This window comes from Salvelinus fontinalis, chromosome 39 (genome assembly GCF_029448725.1).
Source record: "Salvelinus fontinalis isolate EN_2023a chromosome 39, ASM2944872v1, whole genome shotgun sequence".
NCBI lineage: Eukaryota > Metazoa > Chordata > Actinopteri > Salmoniformes > Salmonidae > Salvelinus > Salvelinus fontinalis.
The window spans coordinates 11,325,109-11,338,890 of NC_074703.1; the positions used below are offsets into that span (position 1 = coordinate 11,325,109).

General features: G+C 44.4%; 2 protein-coding genes across 3 annotated transcripts; one reads left to right on the forward strand and one right to left on the reverse strand.

The window, feature by feature from the left end:
* On the forward strand, positions 1-3,549 carry LOC129838700 (cytoskeleton-associated protein 4-like). Its single transcript, XM_055905837.1, has 2 exons — positions 1-585; positions 2,289-3,549. Exons 1-2 carry the CDS (start codon positions 277-279, stop codon positions 3,525-3,527), a joined length of 1,548 nt encoding a protein of 515 aa, XP_055761812.1. The 5' UTR covers positions 1-276; the 3' UTR covers positions 3,528-3,549.
* A 1,557-nt stretch (positions 3,550-5,106) lies between these two features.
* Positions 5,107-11,917, reverse strand: LOC129838528 (inhibitor of nuclear factor kappa-B kinase-interacting protein-like). 2 transcript variants are annotated; one of them, XM_055905567.1, is made up of 4 exons: positions 10,908-11,916; positions 10,613-10,730; positions 7,947-8,168; positions 5,107-7,616 (listed from the first exon to the last, which is right to left on the reverse strand). In XM_055905567.1, the coding sequence occupies exons 1-4, from the start codon at positions 11,126-11,128 to the stop codon at positions 6,996-6,998; spliced, it is 1,182 nt and encodes a 393-aa protein (XP_055761542.1). In that variant the 5' UTR covers positions 11,129-11,916; the 3' UTR covers positions 5,107-6,995. The 2 variants fall into 2 exon arrangements, with proteins under 2 accessions (XP_055761542.1, XP_055761541.1); XM_055905566.1 differs by lacking the exons at positions 5,107-7,616; positions 7,947-8,168 and adding an exon at positions 8,838-10,194 and having other exon boundaries at positions 10,908-11,917.
* Between the last annotated feature and the right edge of the window lie 1,865 nt (positions 11,918-13,782).

A 13,782-nucleotide genomic window follows, 5' to 3' on the forward strand; every position in this document is an offset into this window, starting at 1 on the left:
TTATCAGAACTAGTTACTGTGTTTCTGAAATCTTGATTACATAATTCTATAGCTATTGGAGACATAAGGCAAGTACAGCCACCAAGTTTGCAGTCAGAACGTCAGGTCACACAATAAGAGAGACGCCCCTTTTTTTGCACCTCAACGCGAACGGAGTTCTCGGAAAGCCACATCGCGCTCGCTGATACGCTAAATGTACAGTGAAGACAGTACACAGCATCTGTAGAGACCAGCCTCACTCTTCTTCGGACCCCCTGGTAGAAAGCCACATCAGACATGACTGCGAGACATAGAAACAAGAACAATTTAAGCGAAAAGATTGCTTCATCCACGCAAGATGACGTGGCGAAGAAAAGCCCGAAACCTAGTAGTAATGGTAGCCCCTCAATCCAGGGTTCGGGGTCGGGGAGTTGGGTCAAAGTTATAGCTGCTTTATGTTATATCGCATTAGTAGCCGCTGCGGGCTTTGCTGCTATTTATCTACAACAAGTGTTGAAAGAAGTCCATCAAATCAGCAGCAGAAATGAAGAGACCGTACGGAAGAATGCTGAGGTTGCGCACAAAGTAGAGAATGTTCTTCAACAGGTAAGCAATGCAATCGATATAGGACTAACCACAAGCCATTTAATGACAAGGTCACGAGATAAGGCAGGCTGTTGAAGACCGCACACCAGAACTAGATAGGATGATCATATAGACTACAGAGAAGAAATGGCTAGAAGAGGGCCATCTCCCCCGCCTCCAAAAGTTTGATGACCTGGCACAAGAAAAGTACAGATGCAATCTATACTATTCTTTCCTAGAGAGAGAGTACTGACATTGCAACAAAAACAAATCCAGGTCAATGGAAATACTACATCCTTTGTAATAAAAAGGGAAATTATATTTCTATAGAATTGAGGAATGCATTGATATAATGAATGCACATTGCACCCCATAAATGATCTTACATTTTTATCCAGCTAGCTATGTTACTGCATTAATTAATTTGTTCAGTCAATTATTCCTTCATTCATTCACTTCTTTTCAAGCCTTCATGTAACTTCACTTAACTTGTCACGCATAAATTGAGATCTCCCAGACCAGTTTGAACTAAACCAGTTTGAAATGGATGCTTACAGTTGTTTTTTTAAAGCTGCATATATAGATCTACCCCACGGGCTGAGAAATAGCTGAGTTATGTAATAAAGCAACGTAACCTACTCATAAGTTACTGCAACTAGGTAAATGTGGTAAAGAAACCCGTCAGGGGAAAACATTTGCGAAGAACACACATTCAACAAGTAAATCCTGAAACATGCATTGCAGTCTCCTATATGTAAACTTCCTATGTGAGGCTGTGTCAACTATTGTTGTATAAAGCTACAGTATGTGATTGAACTGTGTCTTCCACTGCAAGCTATAAAGTCTATTTCAATAACTACCAAGCCAAAAAACTATTTTGTCAGGCAAATGACTGGTCAGGGATAGGCTCTTCCACCCTCTTCCAACTTTCTTGGAATGTATTGTACCTGTGTTTCCAGTACATCCAGTACACAGGTGTGACTATACAGATGTACAGCTTTAAACCTGTGTTATACAATTTAATAGTGGTAATAGTGTAAGATAATGTGGCTATTATATTATTTATGCATACATACAGTATTTATAGTAGGGATATGACAGATTGTAAGGATTTGACAGATTAATAATTAAAGACTAATCGAATAATCATTAAGGCCCTAATCTGTATTGATGACCAAAGGTTGACCTACACTGAATGTACAAAGCATTAAGAACACCATCCTAATATTGAACCCCCCCCAGTCTAAATTTGTCTGGAGATGGGCTCTGCAAGGTTTCGAAAGTGTTCCACAGGGATGCTGGCCCATGTTGACTCCAATGCTTCACACAGTTGTGTCAAATTGGCTGGATGTCCTTTGGGTGGTGAACCATTTTACACACAGGAAACTGTTGAGCATGAATAACCCAGCAGCGTTGCAGTTCCTGACACAAGCCAGTGCGCCTGGCACCTACTACCATACCCCGTTCAAAAGCACTTAAATCTTTTGTCTTACCCATTCACCCTCTGAATGACACACACACACAATCCATGTCTCAGGAATTAAAAATCCTTCTTTAACCTGGTTCCTCCCCTTCATCTACACTGATTGAAGTGGATTTAACAAGTGATAAGGGCTCATAGCTTTCACCTGGATTCACCTGGTCAGTCTCTATGTCATGGAAAGAGCAGGTGTTCTTAATGTTTTGTACACTCAGTGTATGATTCCCTGTCTGTGGTTGTGTAGGTGGACAACGTGAGGGGCGCTGTAGACGGGTTGGAGTCGGCACTGGGCACCATGCGGGCAGAGCAGGAGGTGGGGAGCCGGGCGGTGAGGAAGGGCGAGGCGGAGACACGGCGGTTGGAGGAGGCTCTTCAGAGGCTCCAGAACGAACTGCTAGTCGACCTGTCAGAAGGCATCAAGGAGGTGAAGGAGGCCAGAGAGCGGGACTTCTATTCCCTGGAGAAGACGGTGGAGGAGCGCCTGGCTGAGTTGAGTTCCTCCATCGCGGCCAGCGTGACTGAGTTCACCGAGGCCCAGGGTGAGACTCAAAGTCAGCTGGCTGACCTCAAAGCCCGTCTGGACGACATGGAGGACCCGGAGCTGATTAGGCAGGAATTGTCTGCCATTGTCGACACCGTCGCCGTGCTCAGCACCACTAAGACGGCCACCGATGAGTCTGCCTATTCGCTGAGGGAGCAGATCGCCACGGTGGGGTCGGAGCTCCAGACCCGTAACCAGGAAATAGCCTCGATGTCGCAGGAAGTGGAGGCGGTGAGGTTGCTGGTGCGGGAGATGGCGGCGAGCCTGCGGCAGCAGGTGTCGGGGGCAGAGGCAGGCATCCAGGCATTGACAGATCAGGACCAGAGCCTGCAGAGCAGCCTGGAGCTGGCCACCGAAGCTCTACACAGTCTGGAGAAGGAACTGCGGGGGGAATCGGCCAGGGCTGAGCAGAGGTCCGACGGTCTGGAGGTCAGACTAAAAGTGGCGGAGGAGGGCGGAGACTCCCTGGCGGCATCGCTAACAGACCTGACTTCCAAGTTTGAGGCTTTTCTTGCCAAGTACGATTCCCACGAGAGCACGCTCGCCGCCCAGGGCACGGCAGCCGAGCAGGCCCGGGCCACTCTACAGGGAGAGCTAGAGGAACTGAAGGGCACCATAGGGGAGCTCCAGTCCAACGTGGTCGCACTGAGTGACGCTCAGACCAATCTGGCTTCCAGGGACTCTAGCCTGGGGCAGCAGATAGAGGGGCTGGAGCAGCAGCTGGAAGCCCTGGGGGAAGTCTCCAAGTCAACCAGCCACCCCCCACCAGAGCTGGAGAAGCTGAAGAGCACCGTGGATGGCCTGGTGGGGAAAGCTGCCAAGCTGGAGAGCCATGAGAAGGCCATCGAAGCACTACAGGGGTCACTACAGAAGACCATTAGCTCATTGGAGGCCTTGGCCAAAGCCCCAGCCGAAGAGCAAGAAGGTGTAAGGGGAGCGTAGGAAGAAGAGGAGGAGGAGGGGGGGGGGGGTAGTGTTCAGGAGGGGTAGACTGGGTTGGGTCAATAAGAAATGGGAAACGTGGACTGCTGTGAATTTTAATACAACACTGCACTGTAGTTTGTTGTTTGTTTATTTGTATTTTTTCTCATTTGAGTTTTTCATTTAGTCAGATTCTGTTACGGGTGGTTTCACAAACCCAGCTTGCAATATAAGCTCTTGTTCAGGAGCGTGTTATGGTTTACTGATTGTGTTTTGTTACAAAAATTAAATTGGGCCACCACATTTCTGTGTAGACAAGGCTTTGAATTGATTTACATGTATATTATAAAACCTTCATCGTACATTGTATAGGGCTAACTCACTTCAACCGTCTCCGTGACAGATGCAAGGTAGCCATTTTGCACACCCCCACACTTCACCAATCTCACTGGAGGTGAGTATTGAGGTAAAAGGTGAGTGGATCGGTCTGTTTCTAGAAGATCATTGGATAAAGATCATAGAAAATCCTTCATAGGATACAGGCTACAATGTTAAAGCACTCCCAGTTCATTTAAAGGCTCACTCTAGGTATGTGCTCCAAATGGCTCCCTATCCCCTATATAGTGCACTACTTTTGACCAGGGCCCATATGGCTCTAGTAAAAGTAGTGTACTACATACAGTGAGCTCCAAAAGTTTTGGGGGAGTGACACATTTGTTGTTGTTTTGGCTCTGTACTCCAGCACTTTGGATTTGAAATGGTATAATGACTGAGGTTGAAGTGTAGACTGTCAACTTTCATTTTTTATTTTCATCCATATTGAGTGAATAGTTTGGAAATTACAGCACTGTTTGTACATAGTACTCTGTTTTTGTAATGGTGAGAGGTAGGAATTTTTGGGGAGTATGATATTTATGCCTCTAACTTTCTCACTCATTCACGATTCACTCAGGACTATCCGTAATCATGGTAGCATCCATTCATTTTTATTGGGCACAAAATAATCTGACAAACAAAACAAACAGCAAATGCATCCAACAAATGTGTAGTCACATATTTGATCTAGTCCCCTAAAATGGGGGACTATGAACAAAAAGTGCTGTAATTTCTAAACGGTTCACCAAATATGGGTGAAAATACCCTCAAATTAAAGCTGACAGTCTGCACTTTATACCATTTCAAATCCAAAGTGCAGGAGTACAGAGCCAAAACAACAACAAATGTGTCACTGTCCAAAACTAATGGAGCTCACCGTATACAGGGAATGGGAAGCCATTTGTCATATAACCTGGCGCTTCAGACTGAGTATATAAGTGGACTTAATACAATATGTGATGCTTCATAAAAAGCTTATTGGAACATTTAATTAGGAAACACTGCTGGTACAGTCAAGTGAGAATTTATTGAAAGTAATTAATTTTCATCTGAAGAGGGAAGGAGATTGCTTGAGGCTAATTCAATCATTTCCTGATAGGCCACTTATATCCTGATTTGAGTCCTCACACACACACACACACACTTCCATTCAACAGGTGCCATTGCATCAACATGTACAAGGAAATGCATAAACATGTATAGGGAATACAGAGTACACACAAACTTCAAATTGACATAATTTATTAAGCACATCCCTTACACGAAGAACAATGTATCCAAGGCTTTAAAAAACAAAAAACACGATCTCTGCAGTGTCCTAACACCACAACAATGGGGTTGTGACAGTTTAAAGGAATGGCTACAGTAAATACATGTGGTGTGATCTGTACATGTAATTAGCTTTAGTTAAAACAGTGGTATGGTGTCCACACTCTTTACCCAAAGACCAGCTGCAATCTGCGTCCTAATGTCTGGTTGTCGTTGAGCAATTCCAGGTATGTGTAGATTCAACTCTATCTTTAGAGATGACATGCCAATGTGCATATTAAACAAGTGATTGGCTCTCGGGTTGGAGATTGGCCTTCAGCTCAGGTCGTCAGCGCCGATACATATTTCCTCCTTCGGAAGTACATTTCCTGTAAAACACCTGGAGGCTTACTCAGCGGAGTATCCCTAGAAATCAATAGATTAGTATGATTCCCTATCCTACATGATCGTGATGTCTGTTCTACACAATATATTTCCATCGGAACATATGGTAACCCACTGAATAAAACCAAGGTTGTTGTTTTTATCAGAGGAGTGCAACATCAGCAAACATCAGCAATGTTGCAGATAAAAATGTTAAACACAGAACAGAAACAACTCTCTGACATCAATCACAGCTCTATGCCACACATTTCTACCTGCATTGCTCTGCAGTCAGCCCCATTGAATAAACTCCTGGTGACAGATTGCACACCCTGGTGTAAACACAGGCAAAGCTACATTGCCTTGCAGGCTGCAGCATTCAGTATTCTATTTTAGGTCCCTATACCTGTAAACCACAGACTCATTTCGATTTGATTGATGGCAGAGATATGTAAAAACTAGCAGGACTAGCTAGCCATGTGGAACCCCAGAGCATGTATTCAGCACTGTGAACTTTTGAGAACATTGCAGGTAGAATGTATAGCGCTGACATCATCATTCCCTATTGTACAGAATCATATTGTAGCATAACATTCCTCCTGAACAGGCCCCTTAGCCTGAGAACATACCCGTATGCAGGTCACACAGGGGTCAAGCAGTGTTGTTATAACCCCACCACTGGCCAGACTGACAACTGAAAAGGGGGAAACTGTTCAAGAGACTGCTCACATTCCAAAACTGTGGACCAGCAAGACTTCTCAGTCACCATGATTGATGCCATTTAAAATAAAATAAAACATTCCAGCCTCCTAGGACGCAGGTTGGCATTTACTGGGATGACTCATGTACTGGAGGCAGCTCTGCAGGGTAGCTACTAGCTGGCGCAGCCATAAAATCTGATTTTAAACCTAACCTAAACCACACTACTAACCTTATCCCTAACCTTAAATTATGACCAACAAGCACATTTTTGTTTTCATTAATTTTGACTTTGCCATTGGCCCTTCTAGTGGAAATTGCTCAGCTCTGCCTCCAGGACAAGATTCATCGCAATAAACGCCAACCTACTCATAGGACAGGTTCATTCAAGGATACAATTTGTAAAGCAACATACGTTAGTCAGCATTCTAGACAAAAGGCCCAGTTAGTCTCAACCTAATCCCTAGGACTTACCTCTCGACTCCCTAAAGATCTGTATAGGTATACAGTCTATGGAAAGTATACCGGAATGTACATTATAGGGGGAGTAACTTGTTCTTCTGTGGTTTCCATTATATTGCTTACATTAATCAAGATCTCTGGGGAGGAATCCAGAAGTATCTATTGTAAGGGCTAGGTGGGGTCGACCATGGGTGTAGAGAGATCAGCAAACTCTATTTGAGATTTACAAAAATGTGCAAGTTATTGTAAGGGAATGATTGGTGATAAGCTGAAAGTTTGCCATTTACTCTGTAGATCTATAGCACATAGAAAAGCACTCCTTCACAGCTCTCCTTCCAGTTTCTGAGGGAGGGCTTCACTCACGTTGACTTTCTGCAGAAGCATCTCTCCTCCCAATACGGGCATCTCAGGCTCAACTATCTGACTCAACTGCTGTGTCACAACTCCTAGGTCATCCTCCACAGCGCTGAGGTTAGCGAACGTCTGCCGTAGCTCTGCGATGTCCTCCTCCCTCCTGGTCAGATCCTCGGCCAGACGGCCGATCCTCAGGGTCAGCTCATCCACCTGCGGAGCCAGCGCCCCGAAGTCCCGCTTGATGGCCGCAACCTTGGGCTTGAGGTCGCCGGCAAAGGTCACCGTGCGGACCAATCGGGCACGGCCGCTTTCCAGCTCCCTCAGGCGCTCCGAGATCTGCCGGTCGTTGGCGAACAGCTCAGGTAGGCGGCGTTTGAGCTGCTCCAGGGCTTGGGCGTTGCGCTCCGTGGCGCCCTTGAGGCCCTGGATGCGGTCGATGCTGCCGGCCAGCAGGTCGCCGATACGTTTGACCATGCTGTGTTCGGCCTGGGCGGCCCTCTCCTCCAGCTCCCGTACCTTCTCCAGGAGAGACTCCACCTCCGACCGGAGCCCATCCATCCGACGCACGTCTGTCCGTACCGATGCCACCTAGGAGATGGAGGAAGAGGAGGAAGATGATTCATGGGCAAATCTTTACATGAACTGCCTTGCTATTCTAATGCCATGGTTCTGTTCATCAAGTTGCCTTTGGTTTTCAACCTTTTACGTACTTGGAATATACATTTCTTGGTATTATTACATGTAACTACATAGTACTGTACTATGTAACTACTTTAAAACATACTATTTCCAGTTTATTACAATACAGTGATTGTTTCAGGAATCTTATCTGCAGTTCCTGTGTAATTGCCTGAGTTATTACATCCTGGTTACCAAAGTAGTAAGAGCATCTAGATGGCTTAAATCATCTTTTAAAACCTTAGTGTTGACATCCTTAGTGATAGCAGAGGTGCGTCCCTCGATTTGTCCTACAGCCACGGTCAGTGCTGCCACGCTGTCCTGGAGCAGGCCGCGTTTCTCTGTTAGACCGGACGCCCAGTCCTTCAGCTGGCTTACATCCCGCTCCAGGGCCTCCAAGTGGGGCAGGAGACCACCAGGCTGCCTCTCTAGATGCTCCAACAGGCTCTGGAGACCCTCGCACTGCGCCAGGAAACAGGTGAAAAGACAGAACAGGGCAGCCATTTTAGAAAAGAGTTTTACATAGGAAAAGACTGTGACCAGCTAGATCATGCAGTCATAGACTGGTAGATAGGATTCATTGAAAAACATACAGAGAGACTGTCCATAAGTTACATTTACATTTACATTTAAGTCATTTAGCAGACGCTCTTATCCAGAGCGATTTACAAATTGGTGCATTCACCTTATGATATCCAGTGGAACAACCACTTTACAATAGTGCATCTAACTCTTTTAAGGGGGGGGGGGGGGGGGGGGGGGGTTAGAAGGATTACTTTATCCTATCCTAGGTATTCCTTAAAGAGGTGGGGTTTCAGGTGTCTCCGGAAGGTGGTGATTGACTCCGCTGACCTGGCGTCGTAAGGGAGTTTGTTCCACCATTGGGGTGCCAGAGCAGCGAACAGTTTTGACTGGGCTGAGCGGGAACTGTACTTCCTCAGAGGTAGGGAGGCGAGTTACACAGAAAGCTGATGTTTAGTGAAAATAAATAGAGCACATAAATGGGTAACAACACTAAGATATTTGAGACTGCTTTTAATTTACTAGAGATGCAAACTAGGAGAGAGAATACAATTATTTTTTTTTACAATAGATTTAACCAAATTTGAACATTTAAAAGATTCAGAGAAACACTGATAATAAGGCACATTTATTTGAAATGCAATACTGCCATAACTGTCAAACTCATTTGAATATAAATTGTGTATCATTTTTTTTAATACAAACTCAACATTTGAGTACCTGATGATATTGGAGTACCAGTCACAATTGTTCTCCTTTCAGACACCAACAAGGCAACAATTATATCCTTTACAGATTACAGGAGCAGTGTTTGGGTGCAGATGCTACATTCAGTTGCTGACTTTCAGCAGCCAGTGCAGATAACATTGATTGGTGCCCATATGAGATAGTAGGATGTTTGTGAGCCAAGAACTTAAAACCTATTGATGAAACGTATCGCTAAACTTTATCAATAGCAAGTTAAAATGCACAAATCACACAACGTAGCAATGGTTTAACTATGTGAGGATTTAACAGCAGTTTTAAAACAAATGGAATGACAGGACCACTCCTTCCCATTGTTTAAAAATGACATCACACACTGAGGTCATCATTATGCACCAGCTGAGGTGGCTCATCCTGCTCTGGGTCCTTGACCTTTCACCCCTCCCTCTCCCCTATCCGGCGTTCCAGAATTATCCTGGTTTTCCTGTTGCTCCTCCCCCCGGCTGAGCTGTCCCAGCATCTCCTTGACAACAGCCAACTCATTCCTCATCTTGAGGATGCTGTTGTGGGCCTGGAGAGCATCCAGAGCCTGCTTGATGTCCAGGATCTCCGTCAGGGCTTTAAGCATGCTGTCCTCCGTCCCGAACACCTGCAGGGTGAGCTCCCCCAGCCTTCGCTCCGCCGTCCCCAGGTCCCCCCCCAGCCTCAGAATGGATCGCACTGCCTCCTCCACAGCCGGGAGGTGAGCCTCGCACTGCTGGGCCCGGGGGATGTGCTCCTCTAGCTGGGCGACTAACTCGGTATCTACTCGGAGCAGGCTCCGGACTTGGTCCTCCAGTTTGTGGAGCTGCTTGGTGTTCCAGTCCAGCTGGTCCTGGGACCGCTTGGCATCCTCGTCCTCGGTGCGGCCCAGGGCGCGTGTGTTCCGCCGGGTGCTGGTCTCCAGCTCCTCCAGCCTCTCGTCCAGCGCCCGGGCCCTCTGCTCGGCCTCGTTCACCCGGTCCGTGGCGCCGGCGTGCGCCTCACGTGACTCCGTCTTCAGAGAGCCCAGGTCGGAGGTCACCGAGGCCAGGCCCGTCTGCCATGTCTCAGTCACGTTCAGGAAGCGGGTGTTGACTGTCTGTAGATCGCGAGAGGCGGAGTTCTCGTCATCCTGCATCGCCAGGACGACGGCATGGAGCAAGGAGAGGTCACGTTCGAGGCGCGTCGCCAGGGAGAAGGTGGAGAGAGCCCCCTGCAGGTCGTCCTCAGAGGCGGCGAGCTGCAGCCGCAACACAAAACAGGGAGGGCTGTTTCTGGGGAGGGCTCTGGGATCCTCAGTATTCTCAGTACAAATCCATGCAATTACATGCACACATTCAGTCAAAAGATGCATATAGCAATTCTAAGGAAGACAATGTGATTTGATCGCAGAATTCAATTCAACTGGATAGGCTATACAATCCAAGATGCAAGAATAACTGCTGCAATAAAGTACATGAATAATGCAGACATGTCTGCAGGGGCTAATAATAAGGGGAGGGGCCTACATAATGTGACAAGCAAGACAATGACAGTACCAATACACACAATAACATAAACACACATAACAAAGCATAGACGTCTCTGCATAATGTTTTTGTGTCTTGTTCTTCACGAGAGAGATATGGATAGACAATTCGAATAGAAACAAAACATACCTTCTTGGACACCTTGATGACTTCCTCCTCCATTTCAAGGAGACTTGCAGTCTTCCCAGACAGTAGTTTGTACTTTTCTTCCACGTCAAAGAATCTTGCATTCTGCTGCAATACCACCCTGTAATGTAAGGGGAGAAATAACGTCATGAATAGAACAACTGAAACATAAAATTATTAGTTTTCTATTGTTTGGCAGAGATTAAAGTAAATAGGGATTATCCATAAACACAAGGGCCTTTATAAGTAAATATTTGGCTTATGACCTATGCAAATGAATAGGCTTACTTTTACTTACCATGTAAGCACTATGCAGACTATCAGTGACAGTAGACAAGTTAACGTTTTCACATCCAGGGAGGACGGCGAGGAGCTTGTAGGTTTAGCCAAGCTATTTCCTTCGGTAGCTTTTGCTTTTTTTGCTTCATCTTCGGAAGTGTACTTTGACGTTTCAACCGGTTCGTCATTTTGTTTCTGAGCCGTGGTCTTCTTCCTTTGCTTTACTTCATTACTTGGCATTTTTGTAGCCTGCAACAACGTTTCGGCTTGCAGCTTCCTTTTGCCTACTTGAAAAGGAATTGATTTAAAGTAGTGGCTGCGACTGCAAGCGACAATGGCCCACAGCTCTAGAAGTTTCGCAGCAGACTAGCGCAAGAAACTCCATCCAAATTCAAGTTAAATGCATTAGTTAAAATGTGAATATAATTTATAATATTTAGATATTTCAGACAATCAAATAAACCTTAAATAAAAGTATTTTACTTGCCAATTCACAGAAACAAGTCTACATATCCCGTAAAGGAATCGATCACTTGAACGCTCCTTGGAATTTGGGAAAAAGAACAAAATGCGTCAGCCAGCCACGTAGACCGCTGACGCCTGAAAATATTACAACGTGCCGCCGGTTCAATGATGAGTAGGCCCAGGCCCTCTGATTTCAACGTTCCCCAATAGACCGTTTGAGGAAACACGAAAAACGGTGCGATATTTCAAGTTTGTAAAGGCTAATTAGTATTAATAAGAATAAATGAGGATGACAAAGAAAAATCTCAAATAGAGTAAAACACAGTTATGAGCGCACTTCATTCATGCAAAGAAACAAAAAAATCTTTGGAGGAAAATGTACTCAAATATCATACTTGAGTAAAAGTAAAGATACCTTAATAGAAAATGACAAGTAAAAGTGAAAGTCACCCATTAAAATACTACTTGAGTAAAAGTCTTAAGGTATTTGGTTTTAAATATACGTAAGTGTAACGGATGTGAAATGGCTATCTAGTTAGCGGTGGTGCGCGCTAATAGCCTTTCAACCGGTGACGTCACTTGCTCTGTGACCTTGAAGTAGTGGTTCCCCTTGCTCTGCAAGGGCCGCGGCTTTTGTGGAGCGATGGGTAACGATGCTTCTTGGGTGACTGTTGTCTGTGTGCAGAGGGTCCCTGGTTCGCGCCCTGTCGAGGGGATAGACTAAAGTTAAACTGTTACATAAGTATCAAAAGTAAATGTAATTGCTAAAATATGTTAAAAGTATGAATAATTTCTTATTCCTTATCTCAAGCCAACCAGACGGCACAATTTTCTTGTTTTGATTTATTTATGGATAGCCAGGGGCACACTCCAACACTCAGACATCATTTAAAAATAAAGCATTTGTGTTTAGTGAGTCCGTCAGATCAGAGGCAATAGGGATGACCAGGGATGTTCTCTTGATAAGTGTGTGAATTGGACCATTCTCCTGTCCTGCTAAGCATTGGAAATGTAATGAGCACTTTTGGGTGTCAGGGTAAATGTATGGAGTAAAAAGTACACAGTTTTCTTTAGGAATGTAGTGAAGTAAAAGTAAAAGTTGTCAAACATATGAATAGTAAAGTAAAGCACAGATATTCAAAAAAACAACTTAAGTAATACTTTAAAGTATTTTTACTTAAGTACTTTACACCACTGCAAGAAAATACACACAAAAAGGGAGGTAGCCTAACATTTAGTTTATTTGGCATTGAGCAAATTACATTTCACCAATTTCACCAAGTGCCTTCAGAAAGTATTCACACCCCTTGACTTTTTTCCATATTTTGTTGTGTTACAGCCTGAGTTTAAAATGTATTAAACTAATATTTTTGTCACTGGCCTACACACAATACCCCATCATGTCAAAGTGGAATTATGTTTTTCGAAAGGTTTAAAATGAAAAGCTGAAAAGTCAAGTCAATAAGTATTCAACCCCTTTGTTTTGGCAGAGTAAACATTTGCTTTAACAAGTCATATAATAATTTGCATTGACTCCCTCTGTGTGCAATAATAGTGTTTAATATGATTTTTTAATGACTACCTCATCTCTGTACCCCACACATACAGTTATCTGTAAGGTCCCTCAGTCGAGCACAGATTCAACCAAAGACCAGGGAGGTTTTCCAATGCCTCGCAAAGAAGGGCACCTATTGGTGGATGGGTAAACATTTAAAAAAGCAGACATTGAATATCCCTTTGAGCATGGTGAAGTTATTAATTACACTTTGGATGGTGTATCAATACACCCAGTCACTACAAAGATCCAGGCGTCCTTCCTAACTCAGTTGACGGAGAGGAAGGACACTGCTTAGTGATTTCACCATTAGGCCAATGGTGACTTTAAAACAGTTACAGAGTTTAATGGCTGTGATAGGATAAAGCTGAGGATGGATCAACAACATTGTAGTTATTCCACAATACTAACGTAATTGACATAGTGAAAAGGAAGCCTGTACAGAATAAAAATATTCCCAAACATACATCCTGTTTACTACAAAGCACTAAAGTAATACTGCAAAAAATGTGGCAAAGTAGCTTTTAGTCCTGAATACAAAGTGTTATGTTTGGGGCAAATCCAATACAACACATTCCTGTGTACCACTCTGTCAAGCATAGTGGTAGCTGCATCATGTTATGGTTATGCTTGTAATCGTTAAGGACTGCTGAGTTTTTGGGGATAAAGAATAAACGTAATGGAGCTAAGCACAGGCAAAATCCTAGAGCAAAATCTGGTTGTCTGCTTTCCACCAGACACTGGGAGATGAGTTGCTTACCAAGAAGACAGTGAATGTTCCTGAGTGGCCAAGTTACAGTTTTGACTTAAATCTGCTTGAAAATCTATGACAATACCTAAAAATGGTTGCCTAGCAATGATCAACAACCAATTT